The 24072-nt window shown below is 36.1% G+C and overlaps 1 protein-coding gene across 1 annotated transcript in view; it reads right to left on the bottom strand.

Moving 5' to 3' along the window:
* The window catches only part of CCDC7 (coiled-coil domain containing 7), a 346712-nt gene that overhangs the window by 37008 nt on the left and 285632 nt on the right, over positions 1-24072 (bottom strand). The window contains exons 28-29 of the mRNA XM_063101148.1: positions 11696-11779; positions 8009-8092 (exon numbers count right to left, since the gene is read on the bottom strand). Coding sequence (XP_062957218.1) covers positions 8009-8092; positions 11696-11779 — 168 coding nt within the window. The remainder of the gene's footprint in view (positions 1-8008; positions 8093-11695; positions 11780-24072) is intronic.

Here is a 24072-nt window from a genome sequence, read left to right as displayed (position 1 = left end):
GAATCTGTAGATCACTTTGGGCAGTATGGATATTATCACAATGTTAATTCTTCCAATCTTAGAACATGGAATGTCTTCCCATCTTTTTGTGTACTCTTTAATATCTTTCAGCAGTACTTTGTAGTTTTTGTTGTAGAGATCTTCCACCTCCTTGGCTAAATTTATTCCTAGATTTTTTGTTTGTTTGTTTTTAGTGACTATTGTAAATGGACTAGCTTTATGGATTTTTTTTTTCTGCTAGTTACTGGAGTTTAAAAAATGCTACTGATTTTTGCATGTTCATTTTGTATCCAGCAATTTTACTGAAATCATTTATCAACTCTAATAGGGTTTTTTTTGTAGCATCCTTTAGGTTTTTCTATATATAGGTTCACGTCATCTGCAAACAGGAACAATTTGACTTTGTCTTTTTCAGTCTGGATGTATATTATTATTTCTTTCCCTTGCCTGATTGCTCTGGCTAGTACTTCCAATACTATATTGAATAGGACTGGTGAGAGTAGGCGTTCTTGTCTTGTTCCTGTTCTTATTCAGGATGATATTGGTGGTGGGTTTGTTGTATATGGATTTTATTGTATTTAGATATTTTCCCTCTATATCTAATTTGCTGAGAGTCTTTATCATGAAGTGTCAGCAAATTTTGTCAAATGCCTTTTCTGTGTCATATGGTTTTTGACCTTGATTTTGTTAATGTGGTATATCAGATTTATTGACTTGCATATGTTGAACCATCCTTGCATCCTTTAGATGAATTCCACTTGATCATTGTATATAAGTTCTTGATGTGTTGCTATATTGTTTGCTAATATTTTGTTCAGGATTTTTGCATCTGCATTCTTCAAAGATATTTACCTGTGGTTTTGTTGTTGTTGTTGTTGTTGTACCTTTGTCTTTGATTTTGGTATCAGGGCAATGCTGGCCTCATAGAATGAGTTTGGGAGAATGGCTTCTGTTTCAAATTTTTTGGAATAGTTTGAATTAACCTGTATTAATTTTTCTTTAAAGGTTTGGTAGAATTTCACAGCAAAGCCATCTGTTTCTGGGCTTTTCTTTGTTAGGACACTGCTGACTACCACTTCAATCTCATTGCTTCTTATTGGTCTGTTCAGGTATTCTGTCTCTTCTTGGTTCAGTCTTGGTAATTTTTATGTATCCAGAAATTTATCCATTTCCTCCCAGTTTTCAAATTTGTTGGCATTAGTTTTTTATAATAGTCTGTAATGATTCTTCATATTTCTGTGGTATTGGTTGAAATGTCTTCCCTTTCATTTCTGATTTTTGTTATTTGGTTCTTCTCATTTTTTTACTTTCCCTAGTTAATGTTTTGTCTAGTTTGTTTATCTTCTCAGGAAAACAACTTTTTGTTTCATTGATCTTCTGTATTTTGGGGGGTGGTCTATATTTCATTAAGTTCTGCTCTGGTCTTAATCATTTCTTTCTGCCCACTAATTTTGGAATTATATTCCTGTTTTTCTAGTTCTTTGAGGTGTGGCATTAGGTTGTTTATTTGAAATCTTTCTATTCTTTTGGTGTATTTGCTACAATAAACTTCCCTCTGAGAACTGCTTTTGCTGTAACCCACAAGTTTTGATATGATGTATCTTTATTTTCATAAGTCTCAACAATTTTTTTTATTTCCTATTTAATTTATTTTTGGACCCATTTGGTCAGTCAGGAGCATGTTGTTTAATTTCCATGTGTTTTTATAGTTTCCAGAGTTTTGCTTGTTATTGATATTGAGTTTTAATCTGTTGTCATCTGAAAAGATACTTGAAATGATTTGAAATTTTAAAAATTTGTTGACATTTGTTTGTGGCCTAATATGTGGTCTATCCTGGAGAATGTTCCATGTGCTGATGAGAATTATTCTGTAGCTGTTAGAGAACATGTTCTGTAGATATCTGCCAAGTCCGATTGGTCTAAGATGTAGTTTAAATTCTGTGTCTCTTTGTTGATTTGTCGCCTAGATGATCTGTCCAGTGCTGAGAGAGGTGTTCTCAGTCCCTAATTATTATCGTATCGTTGTCTATTTCTTTAGGTCTAATAGTGTTTACTTTATATATCTGGGTGCTCCAGTGTTGGGTGCATATGAATGTATGACTGTTATGTCTCTTGCTGGATACATCCTTTTATCATTATATAATTGGCTTCTTTGTCTCTTTTTGTAGTTTTTGGTTTAAAGTCTACTTTATCTGATGTAAGAATAGCTACTCCTGCTCATTTTTGGTTTCCATTTGCATGGTATATCTTTTTTTCAATTTTTCACTGTTTGTGTGTGTCTTTACAGGCAAGATGAGTCTCTTGTAGAGGGTATGTAGTTGGGTCTAGTTTTTTAATTCAATTTGCCAGGGTGTATCTTTTAAATGGGGAATTTAATCCTTTTACTTTTAGGGTTGTTATTATTTTACTCCTGTTATTTTAGTGCTTTTCATATGGTTGATTTCAATATCTTGTGTTTTTTCCTTCCCCTTTTATCATTTGTTTATGGGGGATTTTTGTCTGTTTGTTTGTTTTGAGGGGGTGTGGTACAGTTTCTTTCTTTCTCGTTTGCATATGTGCTCTACCAGTATTTGTTCTTTCTCATTTACTCATGGTGGTGATTATTATTTTTTGAGTTCTGAAGCAGGAATCCCGTCAGGATTTATTGTAGAGCTGATCATGTGGTGGTGAAATCTCACTGCTTTTGTTTGCCTGTGAAATACACTATTTCCCCTTCATTTCTGAAAGATAGCCTTGCTGAATATAGTATTCTCAGCTGGGAGTTTGTTTCTTTTAGTATTTTGACCATATCACCCCATTCTCTTCTGGCCTGCAGGGTTTCTGCTGAGAAGTCTGCTGTTAGAGTGATGGGGACTCCCTTATAGGTGACTTGATGCTTTTCTCTTGCTGTTTTTTGGAGTCTCTCTTTGTCTTTGACTTTTGTCATTTTGACTACAGCATGTCTTGGAGAGGACCTTTTTCGGTTAATTCTATTTAGGGATCTTTGCACTTCTTGGATCTGTAAGTCCATATCTCTACCAATACTCGGGAACTATTTCATGGAATATGTTTTCAATGACTTTTCCTTTCTTCTCTTTTGGAGCATCCACGATTCAGATGTTTGTGCACTGAAGGTTGTCTGCTAGCTCTATTAGATTTTCTTCGTTTTTTTGATACATTTTTTCTTTTTTGTCTGCTTGGATTATCTCAGAGAAACTATCTTTAAGATCAGAAACTCTTTCTTCTGTTTGCTCTAGCCTGCTGCTTATGCTCTCAATTGTAGTTTTTATTTTTTTAATGAATCTTTCAGCTCTAGTTTTGCTACATTCTCTTTTATGGTATTTATCTCTTTGTAAATTTCATTCTTCATGTCCTGGATTGTTTTTCTCATTTCATAGTGTTGTCTGTCTGACTCTTCTTGTATCTCACTGAATTTCTTTAAGATTATAACTTGGAATTCCTTTTCAGACATTTCAAGGGTTTACTTTTATAAGGGGCCTGTATGGTATTCCTTTGGTGGTGTCATATTTTCTTATTTTTTCATATTTCTAGTATCCCTATGTAGATGTCTAGTCATCTGGCAGAACAGTTGTTTCTTCTGTTATTCTGTGGTGGGTTTTGATTAGTCAGACTCCCTCCTGTAGATCTGTTATATACTGTCCATTGGGTGGGGTGTTTTAGTTTTGGTTTCAAGTAGACTCAGTATTTGAGTACTTCTGGGTAGACTCGGTTGTTCTGGGTAGATTCAGTAGTTCTGGGTAGACTCAGTAGTTTCTGGTCTGGGGGGGGGGGTTAATGTTGGCAGGTACAACTGTCTCTGGGCCCAAATGAGTTGGTAGGGACCACATAGGTGACTGGATAGATGGGACCACATGGGAGAATGGAGCTGCATTGATGCCAAGCAGTTGGGGCGGCATGTATGGCTAGATGCTGGGCCCACACAGGTGGTTGGGGCTGTGTGGGGAGCCATGCAGGTGGGGCTACATGGGCAGCTGATGGCTGGGCTCAGGCCAGCGGGTAGGGATACACTGGTGGCCAGTGTTTGGGGTCACATGGGTGACCAGGACCACACTGGAAGGCTGAAGCTACATAGGCAGGTAGCACCATGTGGGCAGCAGGGCAGGGTCATGTGAACAGCATGGCCTGCACAGTGGGGTGTACTGTGTAGGAAAAACTCACGTGCAGGGAGAAGGGTGACAGCTTTGGGACTACACAATGGCACAGGAGACCATGGCAGTGGTGGGGGTAGGCTGGAGCAGGAGCAGGAAGAGGGTTACCCCTTTGTTCTCATGGCTGAGTAGATTCTTTCTGCTGCAAGGGAGAACTCCTGGATGATCTTGGTGTCAGAGATGTGGTGGCAGCTGAAGCCATATGCCTCTTCTCCTCTACACCATCCTCCTTGGTTTTTGTGCTCTACAAGGTCCTCACTAGGCTCCTACTGCCCTCCCAGGCTCTCCCACTAATGCTCTCCCCCATACTTAGCTGTCCATTTCTTGCTCTGTTCCCTTTCTGTGGGAGGATCATGCATTGGGCACCTCTAGTCTGCCATCGTGTCCTGCTCTCCCCAATAATATAGCTTTTAAGTGTACATTAAAAATGTATTCATACTGTAGGGATATATCTGGTGAGGTGAAATACAACTCTTTTTTTTTTTTTTAGGTCAAGTTGCAAATCATGGTTATCATAACTCATAGACTATTACCATAAAACAGAAATTCTTTTACTTATCCATGAATAATTTAATGTTCTTTTTTAAGTTATGTAACTAGAAATCAAATAGGCACCAGTGACAGAAAAAAAATACAAGTAATTCAATGAATGAGAAAGAAGTCCTTTCTCAAGACCTCTTAGCAAATAGACTTGTAGCTGGGGAGTAGGAAATGGGAATATTTAAAGTAGTGCCAGCATTAGGACTGCATCCCTTTCCATTTGAGTTTTTACACAATCTTTACTTTTTGTTGGATTTTTTGTTTAATGTCTAAGTGACATGATAGAAAAACTAAAATGGAATCTATTAAAATAATTTTATATTGAAAAAGGGATAATTAGAACTGGTAACCCTGTTCACCAGTTGGACCTAAAGTTTTGTGTTTGAAACTTGGTTCAAGCAGAACACGAACTGAGGTTGGAAACCTATAAAGATCCTGACAACTTAGAAAGGAAGTCTTGCTTTGGCAAACTGGGTAAACCCATGAATAAGTGTTAAAGTTTGCACTGTGATCATGGCAGCCCAAATATACCACCAATGCAATGTAAATACAGGCAGAGACCAGATAAGGCATCATTACCAAAAAACAAAGATGTATCAGATTAGACAAAACAGCTTTTTATGTTTTGTGAAAGTAATGAGCTATAGGAACACAAACCTGGGGAATATTAGCAGACATATTTAATCTCTCTGGTCTTTCTCTTACAGGTATAAGTAAGAAAGACTCATTAATTTGAATTAAGAAATCAGGGGATTCTTAAATAAGCAGGGTAATAATGAGAAGAAACTTTGAGTGCAGATAGTGTTAAACACTAGGAATACAAAATTATGTGCTGAAGAAATTTATAAAAAAAATCTAGCAAGACTCATAATTTTCCTCCCTCACATTATCATCATAAAGCAACGGCATTAAATTTTTTGTAATCTTATCCTGCTTAAAGTTCACAATATATATCTTTTAAAAATATATAATTTTTCCATTTAATGTGTCCAATTCAATGGGAATATTCACAGAAGTGAGTGAACATTACCTCAGTCAATTTTAGAACCTATTTCACATGTATACTAAATTTCAGTGACACACAGAAACGTTACTCCTATATACTTGTATATAGCTTTATTCCCTCTTCCTAATTTTCATGCCATTGTTATATATATTACATTGGTAAATATTAAAGACATTGAAACAGTTGGTATAATTATTTTTATATAAATTTATGCCTTTCAAATAAGCTGAGGAAAGAAAGAAAAGCAAGTATACACTCTGTGTTTGTTATATTAACCTTGTTATTTACAGTCTTTGGTTCTTTCCACCTGCTTCTGTGTATCTGAGTTACCATCCAGTGTTGTTTTCTTACCCTAATATATCACCTCTCCCATTGATCACCTTTGTGCTGCTATTGTGAAATATATTACATGTCTGTATGTTATATGCTCAACAATACAATTATATAAGTATTTTAATACAATTGTCTTTTAAATCAATTAAGAAAAAAAGGAGATGGAATATGCAATTATAAAGTCTTTTAGAATTATAAAATTTCTTAACCCATGCTCTTTTGGGGAGTTATTGTCAGGGGCCAATTGCATTTAGCCTGAAAAACTTTCTTTAGTATTTTTTGGAAAACAGTTTGGCAAGTAATGAAATTTCTCAGTTTTTATGTATTTAGCAATCTCTTTATTTTACCTTCCTTTTTGAAAGATAGTTTTGTAATATATAAAAGAATTCTTGGTTGATAGTTTTTCTCTTTTAGCACATTAAATCTATGATTTTACTGCCTTCTGGACTCCATAGTTTCTGACGTTAAGTCAGCTGTTAATTTTACTGGCATTCCCTTTTACATAATGAGTTGTTTATCTTTTGCTGCAACTAATGTTTTCTTTTTGTCTTTGAACATTTTTACTATGATGAGTCTGGCTGTGGATTTCTTTGTGTTTATTCCATATGGATTTCATTGAGCTTGGATGTGTAGATTAATATTATTTATCAAATACTTTTTAAAGTATTCAGCCATTTCTTACCAATATTTTTTATGATCTTTTCTCTTTCTACTAGGAATAATTTTCTTCTAATATTGCCAATATGTTAGGTCTGCTGATTCATTTTTCTGACAGTTCAAATCTTTTATTGACCCTATAGTAAATTTTTCCTTGCAGTTATTATATCATTCAATTTCAAATATTTTAGTTGGTCCTTTTAAACATTAATTTCTATTACAGTGTTGATTTCATCTATTTAATAAGATATTTTCATTATATCTTCCTTTTTCTTTTCTCAAAAAATTCTTTGCACATATTATAGTAACTGATTTGTAGTCATTGTCTGCTATATCTAACATCTAGGACTACCACAAGCAATTTTTGTTGCCTATTTTCCCTGTGTTTGGGCCAAAACTTACTTTTTCTCTGCATGTCTAAATTTTTTTTTGCTAAAATCTCGACATTTTAGATAATACACTGTAGCATATCTGGGTATTGATTTACTTTTCACTTCTGGGGGGCTTGATGTTTTCATTTGCTTGGTGTGTGTGTGTGTGTGTGTGTGTGCGCGTGTGCACGCGCGCGTGTGTGTGTGTGCGCGTGTGTGTAATATGGCAGGAATATTTTACTAAAGTCATTTCCTCTACAGCGTGAAGTCTTTCATACTGCTCCTCTAGAACATTTCCTTGAGTGTGCAAATAGTCTCCCTTGAATGAGAGTGGTTTTACCAGGTCTCTCTTTGAAGGTCTCTTTCCATTATTTCTCTGCTAAATGTCTCCTTCTTTTGATATCACATCTATGTTCAAAGAGAAGTGTGTCTAATACTGTACTTTTGGACTAAATTCAGTTGTGTAATCTCTGATAAATATAGCATAGTTAAAGAACTTTATGACAGCTGAGACGTTACAAACTTGCCTGACATTTTCATTATAGAGAGGAAATTGCTAACCAATGAAATAACTATTCTGTTTATCTTCTTATCACGTCCATCAGCTAGCCTTTCTGTTTTTGGAAATTCAAAAGAAAGATTTCTATATATGCCTAAAATAGTGAATAGAATAGCACTGGATATACTTTAATGAAGCATATTCTGAGATTATCTACCATTATTTTTTATGAATTATATTTTAAATGGATGAGTTTAAAAACTAATAATATATAGCTAACTTTACACTGCTAGATAATATTAGAGTTGAGCTAATTATAGAAGGAAATTTATAAAGACTTTTGCCCCTGTAATAATAACGTATAGGTACCATTCTCATTAAACAGCCACACAATTAAACTGCAGAGAAGATAAATTAATCAGCCATACTAAATTTGTAAAATTCTTGCTCTTACCAAGAGGAGTCTTTAATTGTGTTTTGAATTCATTATTTATTATCTCTCTCCCAGCTGAATCTGTCAATTCTTCTATATCAGCCCCTATAGAAATAAACAGATATTAAAACACTTTACGGCAATCATTTACATACAAATGTGAGTGTGTATGCGTGTGTGTGTGTGTGTGTGTGTGTGTGTGTGTGTGAGACATGCTAACTTAGAGCATTTGTATTTATGGAATAAGAGTTATAATGAAACATCTGGATTGGAGAACAAAATCTTACAATGAAAAGGCTATTAGCAATTACGTAAGCCACACTATATTGGGGCTTAGATACATTTAGTGAATTAACCAGACCATATATCCAAAGAAAGGCAAAACTGATGCACAACCTTATGCTGCATAATTCCTTACACAGTGATTTTTCTATACAATGCTATCTCTTATACAAGTAAAAATTATCCTAGAGACATTATGATAATAATATAACTTTTAAGTTTACATTGAAAGCACTCTCATCTGTAGGTATGTACCTAGTGAGGTGGAATTTAATTTTTTCCACAGGTCAAGTTGCAAACTATGGTGTCATTAGTCACAGAAACTTACTATGTGGCAAAAACTCTTTGACTCATCCAGATTTCCATCTCCTTTTTAGGTTGTGTAACTGTAAATCAGAGGCATCAGTGATGACAAGAGTAACAAGATGTTTGTCGGACTGAGAAAAAGTGCCCTCTGAAACCCCTTTAGCATGTAGCAAGGAGGAAATGGTTCAATCTGCAGCACTACCAGGATTGGTATTGGATTCGTGTCCATATAGGTTTTTATGTGACTTGATATTTTTGATGATATTAGAAACTATTAAGTAGGTTCAATGACATGAAAAATACATTAAAATGATTAACAAGAAAATCATTTTGAAAAGGGAATATCAGTACTGGTGACATAATGTCAATGAGTGGGCCTAATGGTTTGTCGGTGGAACTTGGTTCTAGTAGAGCATATAACTGTGGTTGGAAACCTGTCATGATCCTGACACTATAAAGCAGAAGTCTTTTCCTTGGAAAAACTGGCGATACCATGAATTAATGTAAATGATTGCATTATGATCTTGGAAGCACAAATATACCACAGCTTTATTCTGCACCAAGTCGTAAACATCATTACCAAAATTTTTAAAAGATGCATACTTTCAATATGTAAGTAGCAACATTTTGTAAAAGAAGCTATATAGCAACTCCAAACTGGGAACATTAGTAAATGTATTTAAGCTTCTGGTTCTTTCTCCAACTGGTATATATAAGAAGGATGGAATCATTTGAAATTAGCAAGCAAATAATCCTCATACAAATGAGGAGGGAATGAGAAGGGCATTTGAGGGAAGACTGGGTTATGTACATAGGAATTAAAAGGTATGTGCTAGAGAAACTTAAAATCCAGTAAGAATAACAACCTTCCATCCACAATATCATCCCATTCCTTAAATTTTTTAAAAAATCCTTTCCTGCTTGAAGTTCACTGAGCTATTTTAAAAATATATATAACATACCATACAACTTTAGCATTTAAAATGTTCAACTCTATGGTTTTTAATATATTCAAAGAATCGTGTAACCATCACAACAGTCAATTTTAGAATGTACTTCAGATTTATAATAGTTAAATTCCAATGAAATACAGAAAATTACTCCTATATAGCTCTATTTCCTCTTCTCCATTTCATGGTGTTGTTATACATATTACACCTGTAAATATTAAAGTCATTATTATCATTGTCGATAGAATTATTTCCTTATATAACTTTATGCCTTTTAAAGAAGCTAAGACAAGAAAGAAGCAAGTATATATTTATAGTGCTTATTATATTAACTTTCTTATTTATAATTTCTGGTTCTATTCATTTGTTTCTGTAGATTTGAATGGATTATTTTACTGAAGTCTCTTTCCCCTGAAATATAAAGCCTCTAATGTTGTTCCTCCAAGGGAACAACCTCAGGCATGCACAAAATCACTTTTGGATGACAGTGGTTTTCGAGGGTCTCTCAGAGTGTCTCTTTTCCTTATTTTTCTGTGGCAGTCTGCCTCTTTTGGTGTCACACCAGACATCAAAGGGTGGTTTTTTATTTTTTTTTTATTTTTATTTTTATTTTTATTTATTTTTATTTATTTATTTATTTATTTTTTTTTTTAAATTTTATTTTGTCGATATACATTGTAGCTGATTAATGCTCCCCATCACCAAAACCTCCCTCCCTTCTCCCTCCCCCCCTCCCCCCCAACCATGTCCTTTCTGTTTGTTTGTTGTATCAACTTCAAATAATTGTGGTTGTTATATCTTCTTACCCCCCCCGTTTGTGTGTGTATGTGTGTATGTGTGTGTGTGAATTTATATATTAATTTTTAGCTCCCACCAATAAGTGAGAACATGTGGTATTTCTCTTTCTGTGCCTGACTTGTTTCACTTAATATAATTCTCTCGAGGTCCATCCATGTTGTTGCAAATGGCAGTATTTCATTCGTTTTTATAGCTGAGTAGTATTCCATTGTGTAGATGTACCACATTTTCCGTATCCACTCATCTGATGATGGGCATTTGGGCTGGTTCCAACTCTTGGCTATTGTAAAGAGTGCTGCGATGAACATTGGGGAACAGGTATACCTTCGACTTGATGATTTCCATTCCTCTGGGTATATTCCCAACAATGGGATGGCTGGGTCGTATGGTAGATCTATTTGCAATTGTTTAAGGAACCTCCATACCATTTTCCATAGAGGCTGCACCATTTTGCAGTCCCACCAACAATGTATGAGAGTTCCTTTTTCTCCGCAGCCTCGCCAGCATTTATCGTTCATAGTCTTTTGGATTTTAGCCATCCTAACTGGGGTTAGATGGTATCTCAATGTGGTTTTGATTTGCATTTCCCGGATGCTGAGTGATGTTGAGCATTTTTTCATATGTCTGTTGGCCATTTGGATATCTTCCTTAGAGAAATGCCTACTTAGCTCTTTTGCCCATTTTTTAATTGGGTTGCTTGTTTTCTTCTTGTAAAGTTGTTTGAGTTCCTTATATATTCTGGATATTAATCCTTTGTCAGATGTATATTTTGCAAATATTTTCTCCCACTCTGTTGGTTGTCTTTTAACTCTTTTAATTGTTTCTTTTGCTGTGCAGAAGCTTTATAACACTGTTACTCCTGGATTAAAGGCAGTAGTAGTACTTGTATAATCTCTGAATTTTGTTACACAACTAAAGGACTCTACTACAGCTGAGATATTACTACTATGCCTGACATTTTCAAGAACAGAGGAAATTGATAACAAATAAAATAACTGTCTTTTATTTTCCTCTTTTTTATCAAATCCATCAGCTAGCCTTTCTACTTTTGAAAATTCAAACTAACTTTTTATGTAAACTAGAAATAGAAAGTGACTAAAATAGCTTTGGACATACTGGCCCCAAGTATATTCTATATACTCACTATAGCATTTGATTTTTATGAATTAAATGAATGAGTTCTAGAAGTAGTGATTGATATCTAGTTAATTTTCCATTTCTAGTAAATACCAGAGTAAATCAATTATAGGATGATATTCATGAGGAAATGTGCCACGTCATAATAACATGTAAGTACTGTTGTTATTAAAGTTACATCCTCCAAAGAAGATAAGTGAACAACAAATATAGGACTTGAAAATTTTTTTCTTACCAGGGATACGTTTTAATTGTGTCTTGAATTCACTCTTTAAGAAACGTCTTCCAGAAGCATCTTTCAAGAGTTCTATATCAGTCTCTATAGAAATAAATAGTTGTGAAAACACTTTGTACAATAATCTTAACACAGGAATGTAAGCGTGTGTGTGATATTAAATTAATTAGACTTTGTTATTAATAAATAAAAGTTGTAATGAAGTTTCTGGATTGTAAAATTACTAAACATTAGAACTAGAAGGTACGCTAGCAATCATACAAACTTAGAGATATTTAGTGATTTGACTAAGACCATATATCCAGGTAACAACAAAATTGTTGCTCGAACTGATGCCTCATAATTCTTCAACCAGTGCTTTTACCATACAATGCTACCTCTAAGGCAAAATGAAAATATCCTGCAGAGTTTATGATAATGACAATGACTTTCCAGTTTACAATGAACACATTCAGAGTGTAAGGATATTTCTGTTACGGTGGAACACAACATTTTTTTTTTTTTTTTTCACAAATCAACTTGAAAACCATGGTCTCCATAATCACAGAAAATTACTGTGAAGTAGAAATTCTTTGATGCATCCAGGAATATTTTAACACCCTTTTTAAGTTACTTAATTTTAAATCAAGTAGGCAATTGTAGACTGAGGCGAAAGTGTCCTCTTAGATTCCCTGCTACAGATATAATTATGTCTCCCCAAAATTTAATTTAAGAGGCTTGGTTCCCAGTGTGACACTGTTAAGAAGGTGGGAAATACCATTATGGTAATTGAAAGGTGGGCCTTGACAAGGTAATTAGATTGTGAGAACCACACTCATATCAATGGAATAAACCATTGATGGTTTAATGGTGGTCATAAATGTGGTTCTGAGGGCTTTTAAAGGAGGAGAGAGGAGTTAGCTCTCTCTCTGCTTCTGCCATCTGCCATGTGACACACTGATTTGCTGTGAAGAGTCACTACCCACCAACAACACTCTCACCAGATGTGTTTCTTAGACTTTGGACTTCCCAGCCTCTGAAACTGTAAGCAATAAATATTGTTTCTTTACAAATTACCCAGTTAACCAGTTGGGACATCATTACCAAAGTGAACGAAGATGCATCAGAATGGGCAGAGCAAGTTTTTAATATGTAAGTAACAACATTTTGTAAAAGTAAGAAGTTATATAGCAACTCAAAACTGGGAAATTAGCAGACGTATTTTAGCCTCTCTGGTTCTTTCTCCAACTGGTATGTAAGAAGGACTGATTCACCTGAAATGAGCATACAAAGATTCTTAGAAAAGCAGGGAGGCAATTCTCACTGAAGGAATATATGGTTAAGCACTAAGAGTACAAAGTATGTTCTGGGGAAACTTATAATCTAGGAAGAGCAATAATTTTTCTCTTTCACAATATCCTCCCACTTTATTTATTTTTTTCTTTTCTTTCTTTTTTCATTTTCGCAGCTAGCTAGTACTAGCACCTGAACCCGTGACCTTGGTGTTATAAGGCTATGCTCTAACTAGCTAACGGGCCAGTCCTATTTCCTTTTTTTCCTATCCTATTCTGCTTGGAGTTCACTGAGCTATTTTTCAAATATATATAACATACCATACAACTTCTTATTTAAAGTGTCCAATTCAATGATTTTTCATATATTCACAGAGTTGTTACCATTATCACAGTCAACCTTAAAATCTTCTTCAGATTTATACTAATTAAATTCCAGCAAGATATAGAAATGCTACTCCTATATAGCTCTATTTCCTCTTTCCCATTTTGTGCTATTGTTATGTATATTATACTGATAAATATTAAAGGCATTGTTAACATTTTTGTATAATTATTTCTTTATATAATTTTATGTGTTTTAAAGAAAGTGAGATTAGAAAGAATAACACGTATATATTTAGAGTGTTTGTTGCATTAACATTCTTATTTACAATTTCTGGTTCTTATCATTTGTTTCTGTGAATCCAAGTTACCATCTCTTATCATTTTTTTATTCCAATTACATCACTTCTCCCACCCGTCTCCTTTGTTTGCTATTGTGAAATGTATAAAATGGCTATATGTCATAGGCCTAACAATGCAATTATATACATATTGCTTTATATAACTGGCATTTCAATTAAGAAAAGAAAGGAGATGAAATACACGTTTCTACACTCTTTTATAATTATAGAATTACTCTTATCCATTCTTTTTTGCGTGTGTGGATTCAGACTACAATCTGAGGTCATTTGCTTTCAACGTGAAAAACTTTATTTCTCATAAACCTTATTTGCTAGCAACAAGTTCTATCAATTTTTATTTACTTGGAAATCTCTCTATCTCACTTCAGTTTTCTTGAAAGATAGCTTTGCTGGGTGTAAAATGCATTGTTGACAGGTTTTTCTTGCAGCACTTTGAATATGTCATCCTACTGCCTTCTGGCCTCCAAAGTTTATGATGGTAGGTCAGCTCTTAATCTTATTGGGGTTCCCAATAAATAGCAGAAATACCAAACAGTATTCAAACATATTTGTACCAATTTACACTACTGCCAGCAGCTTATAAAACTTCCAGTTGCCCTAAAGAATTACCCTAATTTGATTCTGTTATTCTTTCTAATTTATACTCACTGAAGATATGTAATACTGTCTACCTGTGTGTTTAATTTCAATTTTCCTGATTACTAAGATTGAGCACTTTCAAAATGGTTGCTAGTCAGTTAGGTATCTTCTTTTGTGAAGTGCATGTTTAAGATTCTTGTCCATTTTTCTATTTGATTATCTATTTCTTACTGCTTTGTTAGAAATTCTTTAAATAGTCTGGATGAAAGCCTTCTGTTGGTTATTTGTACTGCAAAATAATCTTCTAATCTGTCATTTGGTTTTTAAATCTCTTAACGGTGTATTCTGATGAACATAAATTCTTAATGTTAAGTCCACTTTGAAAATATTCACATTTATAGTTGACACTTATTGTATAGTTTAAGAATACAGAGACAGTAAGATATTTTTATGTTATCTTAAGAACATCTATTGTTTTACAATATGCATGTGAATAGAACTATTTTGAAAAGAATGTTCATTTATCTTTGTTATATAGCTTTTTGTCATCAATAACTGTGAGCCTGTTTCCCACAATAATTTCTTTCATTCACCTATTTGTCTAACATTGTACCAATACCACATTGCTTTAATTATTGTATCTTATAAGGCCTGATATTTAGTACTTTATGTCCTTTTAATATACTCCTCTTTATCAGTGTGATCTTTGCTATTTTTGCCCTATGAACTTCTGCATAAATTTAAGAATTGCCTTGTTAATAATGTTTTGTAGTTTGCTGTGTAAAGTTTTTACACATCTTTAAAAAAATTTTAATAGTTTATTTTTTACAGAAATTTGGGATTAGAGAAATTATGCAGAATGTACAGAGAATTCCCATATACTTCCCCCCTGACACATATACACAGTTTCCCCTATTAACATGTTGCATTAATGATACAGTATTAATAACTAATATGTGTGGCTTAGAGTTAACTCTTTGTCTAATCCAGTTCCATGGGTTTTATTTTTTTATTTTTTTTTTTTTAATTTTATTTTGTCGATATACATTGTAGCTGATTAATGCTCCCCATCACCAAAACCTCCCTCCCTTCTCCCTCCCCCCCTCCCCCCCAACAATGTCCTTTCTGTTTGCTTGTGGTATCAACTTCAAGTAATTGTGGTTGTTATATCTTCTTCCCTCCCCCCCCCGATTTGTGTGTGTGTGTGTGTGTGTGAATTTATATATTAATGTTTAGCTCCCTCCAATAAGTGAGAACATGTGGTATTTCTCTTTCTCTGCCTGACTTGTTTCACTTAATATAATTCTCTCAAGGTCCATCCATGTTGTTGCAAATGGCAGTATTTCATTCGTTTTTATAGCTGAGTAGTATTCCATCGTGTAGATGTACCACATTTTCCGTATCCACTCATCTGATGATGGACATTTGGGCTGGTTCCAACTCTTGGCTATTGTAAAGAGTGCTGCGATGAACATTGGGGAACAGGTATACCTTCGACTTGATGATTTCCATTCCTCTGGGTATATTCCCAACAGTGGGATGGCTGGGTCGTATGGTAGATCTATTTGCAATTGTTTAAGGAACCTCCATACCATTTTCCATAGAGGCTGCACCATTTTGCAGTCCCACCAACAATGTATGAGAGTTCCTTTTTCTCCGCAGCCTCGCCAGCATTTATCGTTCATAGTCTTTTGGATTTTAGCCATCCTAACTGGGGTTAGATGGTATCTCAATGTGGTTTTGATTTGCATTTCCCGGATGCTGAGTGATGTTGAGCATTTTTTCATATGTCTGTTGGCCATTTGGATATCTTCCTTAGAGAAATGCCTACTTAGCTCTTTTGCCCATTTTTTAATTGGGTTGCTTGTTTTCTTCTTGTAAAGTTGTTTGAGTTCCTTATATATTCTGGATATTAATCCTTTGTCATATGTATATTTTGCAAATATTTTCTCCCACTCTGTTGGTTGTCTTTTAACTCTTTTAATTGTTTCTTTTGCTGTGCAGAAGCTTTTTAGTTTGATATAATCCCATTTGTTTATTTTTCCTTTGGTTGCCCGTGCTTTTGGGGTCGTATTCATGAAGTCTGTGCCCAGTCCTATTTCCTGAAGTGTTTCCCCTATGTTTTCTTTAAGAAGTTTTATTGTCTCAGGGTGTATATTTAAATCCTTAATCCATTTTGAGTTGATTTTAGTATACGGTGAGAGGTATGGATCTAGTTTCATTCTCCTGCATATCGATATCCAGTTATCCCAACACCACTTGCTGAAGAGGCAGTCCCTTCCCCAGTGAATAGGCTTGGTGCCTTTGTCAAAGATCAGATGGCAGTAAGTGTGTGGGTTGATTTCTGGATTCTCTATTCTATTCCATTGGTCAGTGTGTCTGTTTTTATGCCAGTACCATACTGTTTTGGTTATTATAGCTTTGTAGTATAGCTTAAAGTCAGGTAGTGTTATGCCTCCAGCTTTATTTTTTTTGCTGAGCATTGCTTTGGCTATTCGTGGTCTTTTATTGTTCCATATAAATGTCTGAATAGTTTTTTCCATTTCTGAGAAAAATGTCTTTGGAATTTTGATGGGGATTGCATTGAATTTGTATATCACTTTGGGTAGTATGGACATTTTCACTATGTTGATTCTTCCAATCCAAGAGCATGGAATATCTTTCCATCTTCTTGTATCCTCTCTAATTTCTCTCAGCAGTGGTTTGTAGTTCTCATTATAGAGATTTTTCACCTCCTTGGTTAACTCAATTCCTAAGTATTTTATTTTTTTGGTGGCTATTGTAAATGGGCAGGCTTTCTTGATTTCTCCTTCTGCATGTTCACTATTGGAGAAAAGAAATGCTACTGATTTTTGTGTGTTGATTTTGTATCCTGCTACTGTGCTGAAATCATTTATCAATTCCAAGAGTTTTTTTGTAGAGGTTTTAGGCTGTTCGATATATAGGATCATGTCATCTGCAAACAGGGACAGTTTGACTTCATCTTTTCCAATCTGGATGCCCTTTATTTCCTTCTCTTCTCTGATTGCTCTGGCTAGTACTTCCAACACTATGTTGAATAGGAGTGGTGAGAGTGGGCATCCTTGTCTAGTGCCTGTTCTTAAAGGAAAAGCTTTCAGCTTTTCCCCATTCAGGATGATATTGGCAGTGGGTTTGTCATATATGGCTTTAATTATGTTGAGATACTTTCCCTCTATACCTAACTTATAGAGGGTCTTTGTCATGAATGAGTGCTGAACTTTATCAAATGCTTTTTCAGCATCTATAGAGATGATCATATGGTCCTGGTGTTTGAGTTTATTAATATGGTGTATCACATTTATTGATTTGCGTATGTTGTACCAACCTTGCATCCCTGGGATGAATCCCACTTGATCATGATGAATAATTTTTCGTATGTGTTGCTGTATTCTGTTTGCTAGTATTTTAGTGAGGATTTTTGCATCTATATTCATCAAGGATATCGGCCTGTAGTTTTCTTTTTTGGTTATATCTTTACCTGGTTTTGGTATCAGGATGATGTTTGCTTCATAGAATGAGTTTGGGAGATTTGCGTCCGTTTCAATCTTTTGGAATAGTTTGTAAAGAATCGGTGTCAATTCCTCTTTGAATGTTTGGTAAAATTCTGCTGTGAATCCATCTGGTCCTGGGCTTTTCTTTGTTGGGAGCCTTCTGATAACAGCTTCAATCTCCTTTATTGTTATTGGTCTGTTCAAATTTTCTACGTCTTCACGGTTCAGTTTTGGGAGCTTGTGTGTGTCCAGAAATTTATCCATTTCCTCCAGATTTTCAAATTTGTTGGCGTATAGTTGTTTATAGTAGTCTCGAATGATTCCTTGTATTTCAGATGAATCAGTTGTAATATCGCCTTTTTCATTTCTAATTTTTGTTATTTGAGTCTTCTCTCTTCTTTTTTTTGTTAGCCATGCTAATGGTTTGTCAATTTTATTTATCTTTTCAAAAAACCAACTTTTTGATTCGTTGATCTTTTGAATTGTTTTTTGGTTTTCAATTTCATTCAGTTCTGCTCTGATCTTAATGATTTCTTTCCGTCTGCTAACTTTAGGATTGGATTGTTCTTGTTTTTCTAGTTCTTTAAGGTGAAGTGTTAGGTTGTTCACTTGCCATCTTTCCATTCTTCTGAAGTGAGCATTTAATGCAATAAATTTTCCCCTCAATACTGCTTTTGCAGTATCCCACAGGTTTTGGTATGATGTATCATTGTTTTCATTAGTTTCAATAAACTTTTTGATTTCCTGCTTGATTTCTTCTTGGACCCATATGTCATTAAGTAGAATGCTGTTTAATTTCCATGTGTTTGCATAGTTTCCAGAGTTTTGTTTGTTATTAATTTCTAGTTTTAATCCATTGTGGTCTGAGAAGATACATGGGATAATTCCAATTTTTTTGAATTTATTGAGACTTGATTTGTGACCTAATATGTGATCTATCCTGGAGAATGATCCATGTGCTGATGAGAAGAATGAATATTCTGAGGTTGTTGGGTGGAATGTTCTGTAGATATCTGCCAATTCCAATTGGTCTAGAGTCTTGTTTAGATCTTGTGTTTCTCTACTGATTCTTTGCCTAGATGATCTGTCTAATATTGACAGTGGAGTGTTCAGGTCCCCTGCTATTATGGTATTAGTGTCTATTTCCTTCTTTAGGTCTAATAGAGTTTGTTTTATAAATCTGGCTGCTCCAACATTGGGTGCGTACATATTTATGATTGTTATGTCTTCTTGATGGATCAGTCCTTTTATCATTAAGTAGTGTCCCTCATTGTCTCTTTTTATGGTTTTTAGTTTAAAGTCTATTTTGTCAGATATAAGAATAGCCACTCCTGCTCGTTTTTCTTTTCTGTTTGCATGGTAAATCTTCTTCCATCCTTTCACTCTTAGTCTGTGTGAATCTTTATGGGTGAGGTGGGTCTCTTGTAGGCAGCATATAGTTGGGTCCTGCTTTTTGATCCAGTCAGCCAGTCTGTGTCTTTTAATTGGGGAATTTAAGCCTTTAACATTAAGAGTTGTTATTGAAAGGTGTTGATTTATTCCTAGCATTTTATTGGTTGTTTGGTTGTCTTAGGTGTCTTTTGTTCCTTGCTTTCTGATTTACTGTTTGGTTTCTTTGTTTGTTGGTTCCTTAGGTTGTAGATAGTGTTTTTGTTAGCTTGTTTTCTCTTCATGAATGCCATTTTTATTGTACTAGCGGGTTTAGATTTTTCTTAGGTTTTTATGGCAGTGGTAGTTATTTTTCGGGAACCAAACCCAGTACTCCCTTGAGGATTTCTTGTAAGGGTGGTCTTGTGGTAGTGAACTCCCGCAGTTTTTGTTTGTCTGAGAAATATACTATTTGCCCCTCATTTCGGAAGGATAGCCTTGCAGGGTAGAGTATTCTTGGCTGGCAATCTTTGTCTTTTAGTATTTTGAAAATATCATCCCATTCCTTTCTAGCTTTTAGGGTTTGTGATGAGAAGTCTGATGTTAACCTGATTGGGGCTCCCTTATAGGTGATTTGACGCTTCTCTCTTGCAGCTTTTAAGATTCTCTCTTTGTCTCTGAGTTTTGCCAATTTGACTATGACATGTCTTGGAGAAGGCCTTTTTGGGTTGAATACGTTTGGAGATCGTTGAGCTTCCTGGATCTGAAGATTTGTGATTTTTCCTATACCTGGGAAGTTTTCTGCCACTATTTTGTTGAATATGTTTTCAATGGAATCTCCATTTTCCTCCCCTTCTGGAATACCCATGACTCGGATATTTGAGCGCTTGAGGTTGTCTGATATCTCTCTCAGATTTTCTTCCATGTCCTTGATTCTTTTTTCTTTCTTTTTGTCTGCTTGTGTTATTTCAAACAGCCCATCTTCAAGTTCAGAGGTTCTCTCTTCAACTTCGACAAGCCTGCTGGTTAAACTCTCCGTTGTGTTTTTTATTTCGCTGAATAATTTCTTCAGTTCAGCAAGTTCTGCTACATTTTTTTTCAGGACATTGATTTCCTTGTATATTTCCTCTTTCAGATCCTGTATACTTTTCCTCATTTCATCATGATGTCTAGCTGAGTTTTCTTGTATCTCATTCAGTTTCCTTAGAATTATCACTCGAAATTCCTTGTCAGTTATTTCAAGGGCTTCTTGTTCTATAGGATCTAGAGTATGAGATTTATTAACTTTTGGTGGTGTACTTTCTTGATTTTTTGTATTTCTGGTGTCTTTTTTTTGGTGTTTATTCATTGTGGCAGGGGGTTTCACAGTCCACCGGTTTGAGACTAATGACTAACTAGGATGTTGCTGTGGTTGCTAATTTGGTATGGCTCCCGCCGTGACTGCTCAGTTGGCCTCTAGTGTCTTGTGTGTGTGGTTGCCTCGGGTCTTGGGCTTCTCCGGGGATCCACCTTTCTGGTCAGCTTGTACTCTGCTGGGCTGGTGGATCACGTACCACAGGGTGTGTGATCTCTGTTGAGCTTTCACTTTCTGTACAGGACTTCTCCCCGTTCCGTGTGCTCTGGCCCAGGCTGTTAGATCGTGCAGTGGCGACCCCACCGGGTGTGTGGTTTCTGTCGAGTCTCCCCCCTCTGTGCACACTGTGCTGGGCTGGGGCGTGTCTTCTGCACCCCTCGTCTATCAGCTGGGCCTTCAAGACCCTGCTCAGCACCGCCTCGCCCAGGAAGTCTATCAGGTTTCTGCTAGGCACAGACAACCGGTCTCTCTGGGTGCCTTTGTAGCACTATGTAGATCTTTCTCGGGTCTTGTTCACCTTTGTATCCCCCCCGGTATAAACCGAGTCTAGTGCCTGCCTGCAGCCTGCTCTCCGGCAGGTTCAAGCGGACCTGGGAACTCTCCTACCACACTATTCCCAACCAGAAATTCGTTAGGCTTTTTTCCAAACTGGTGGTCGCAGAGATGTTATCTGCCTCCCAGTAACAGGAAGTTTACCAGGGCCGGAGTCCAGGGTGTGGTGGAGTGACAGTCGGCCCGCCCGTACTTTCTAGCCCTCCCAACACTGGTCGGGATGCCCCACACCCCCAGCCCCGCCAGAGAACCGCGGAGGGAGTGGGAGAGGAGGCCGGCCCGCAGGGTCCGGAAAGCCCCGCGCCAGGCCAAGCAAATGGGCTCAGTGATGGCCGAGCAGGGCGGAGCTGCCCGCACCTGGGAAAATGGAGGCAGCACCGGGGCAGTGAGTGGCCTGGTGGTGCAGGCGGGAGCCGCGTGGGCCAGGGATCACTCACAGTGCTGTGCCAGGTCGGGCGCTCGCTCTGTCTCTGGTTTGTTGCCTTCCGTGTTCTCGGCGCTGCCGCCTCGGGCTGTTCAGTCGCGGCGCCGCTCGGGCGCTCCCAGGAGTCTTCTTTAATGCCGGCCTGAAACCTCGAATCTTGAATAGGGCAGCTGGCCGCCTTCAGTGCGGCCCCAGCCTCCGGGATCCTGGCTGCATCCACAGCAGCCCTGGCGCCGTGTTCCCTGTTTCAAGACTCGCTTTTGCAGCTAAGAATCAGTTCTTTTCCTGCTCCACACTTCAAAGCTGTTGCCTGTAAATGAGGCAGCCTCTCCTGCCGGGGGCAAAGTGGCGTTGAGCCCCCACGACCGGCCAGCAGCAGCAGTCCTCCCTTAAGAGATGGCCAGAGGAAGGTCCACAAGTTTCCCGGCTGCCTGAGGCCCAGTGGCCACCTTTTCCACCTCAGCTACTCCGCGCCAGCCGCCGCAGCCGCCGCCATCTTGAAACCGGGGGCAGTTCCATGGGTTTTGACAAATGCATAATGTCATGTATCCACCAGTACATAATCATACAAAATAATTTAAGCACCCTAAAATTTTTTGTACTACACCTATTCATCCCTCTTTCTCCTGAATCCCTGGAAACTTCTGATATTCTTACTGTATCTGTAGTTTTGTGTTTTCCAGAGTATCATATAGTTGAAATCATACATTATATGTAGCCCTTTCAGAGTGGCTTTTTTTTTTTTTTTTAGCAATTTCCATTTAAGTTTCTAACATGTCTTCTTGTGGCTTGATAGCCCATTTCTATTTATTTCTGAATATTGTACCACTGTATGAATGCACCACAGTTTGTTTATGCATTCTTCTATTGAAGAACACCTTGGTTGCTTCCAAATTGGGGAAATTATAAACAAAGCAACTATAAATATTCAGGCGCAGAATATTGTGTGAATATAAGGTTTCAACTCGTTTGGATAAATACCAGGAATGAAATTGCTGGCGATCGTATAGTAAGATTATGTTCAGCTTTATAAAAACTGTTTTAGAAAGTCACTGTACCATTTTGCATTCCCACCAGCAATGAATGAGAGCTCCTGTTGCACCACATCCTCAACAGCATTTGGTATGGACAGTGTTTTGGGTTAGCCATTCTCATAGGTGTGTAGTGGTGTCATTTTTGTTTTACTCTGCAATTACCTAACGACATATGATGATGATCATCTTTCATATGCTTATTTGCCACCTTTATGTCTTTTTTCATGATATGTCTGTTTACATCTTTTGTCCATTTTTAAACTGGGTTATTTGTGGTCTCTCTTGATAAACATACCAAGTGAGTATGAAAAAAAATGTGTACTTGGCTGTTGGTGCATGAAGTGTTCTACAAATACCAATTAGATCCAGTTGATTGATGTTGCTGTGCAGTTCACTACATTTTTACTGATTTTCTGACTCCTGGATGTGTCAACTATTGATACAGGGGTGATGAAGTAATCAAACACAACTGTGAATTTATCTATTTTCCTTGCAATTCTATCAGTTTCTGCCTCATGTATTTTGACACATTGTGCTTAGATACATACACAGTAAAGATTATTATGTCTTCTTGCAGAATTCATTCCTTTATCATTACTCAATGCCCCTCTTTATTCTGCTAATTTTCCTTGCTCTGAAGTCTGCTTTTTCTAATACTAATATAGCTACTCCTGGTTCATTTTGATTAGTGATAGTATGGTATATCTTTATACATCCCTTTGCCTTTAATTTATCTGTCTTTATATTAAACTGAGTTTCTTGTAAACAACATATAGCTAAGGTTGTTTTTTTAAAAACTACTCTGACAGTTTCTGTCTTTTAATTGGTGTGTTCAGACCACTGACATGTCAAGTGGTTATTTTTATAATTGGATTAATATTTACAATATTTGTTAGTGTTTTCTACTCAATGTCTTTTCTCACTCTCCTTTTCCTTCCTTCCTTCATTCCTTTGTTCCTTCCTTCCTCTTCCATTTTTTTGGCCTCCTCTGGTTTTAGTGAAGTATTTTTTATGATTTCTTTTTCTATCTCTATTAACATATCAATTATACTTCTTTTCATACTTTTAATGTGGTTTCCCTTAAGTTTACAATATACTTTTACAACTAATTCAAGTCTACTTTCAAATAACACTATGCCATTTCACATGTGGTGCTGGTACCTAACAACAGAACTTATTCATAAGCAATACTTTTCCTCTGTATTGCTATTATTATTTTTGAACAAACCATTACGTGTAAGATCAAAAGAATAAGAAAAATTTTTAAATTTAATTTTATCTTTATTTATTACTTATCCAATTCTCTTCCTTTCTATATTTAGATCTGACCGATACCATTTTTCTTCTCTCTGAAGAACTTCTTTCACCATTTTTTGCAAGGTAGAACTACTGGCAACAAATTTCCTCATTTTTTTGCTTGTCTCAGAGAATCTTTCTTTCTTTCTCATTTTCAAGAATAATATTCCTGGATACAGAATTCTAGGCTGACTTTACTTCTTTCAACACATTATTTAATGCATTTTACTCCATTCTCTTCTTGCTTGTCAGGTTTTTGAAGAGAAGACCTATGTAATTCTTATACTAGTTCTTCTTTAGA

The sequence above is a fragment of the Cynocephalus volans genome, chromosome 6, assembly GCF_027409185.1.
Source record: "Cynocephalus volans isolate mCynVol1 chromosome 6, mCynVol1.pri, whole genome shotgun sequence".
Lineage (NCBI taxonomy): Eukaryota > Metazoa > Chordata > Mammalia > Dermoptera > Cynocephalidae > Cynocephalus > Cynocephalus volans.
The sequence above is the reverse complement of the archived record's forward strand: the minus strand, read 5'-3'. Positions and strand labels throughout refer to the sequence as shown.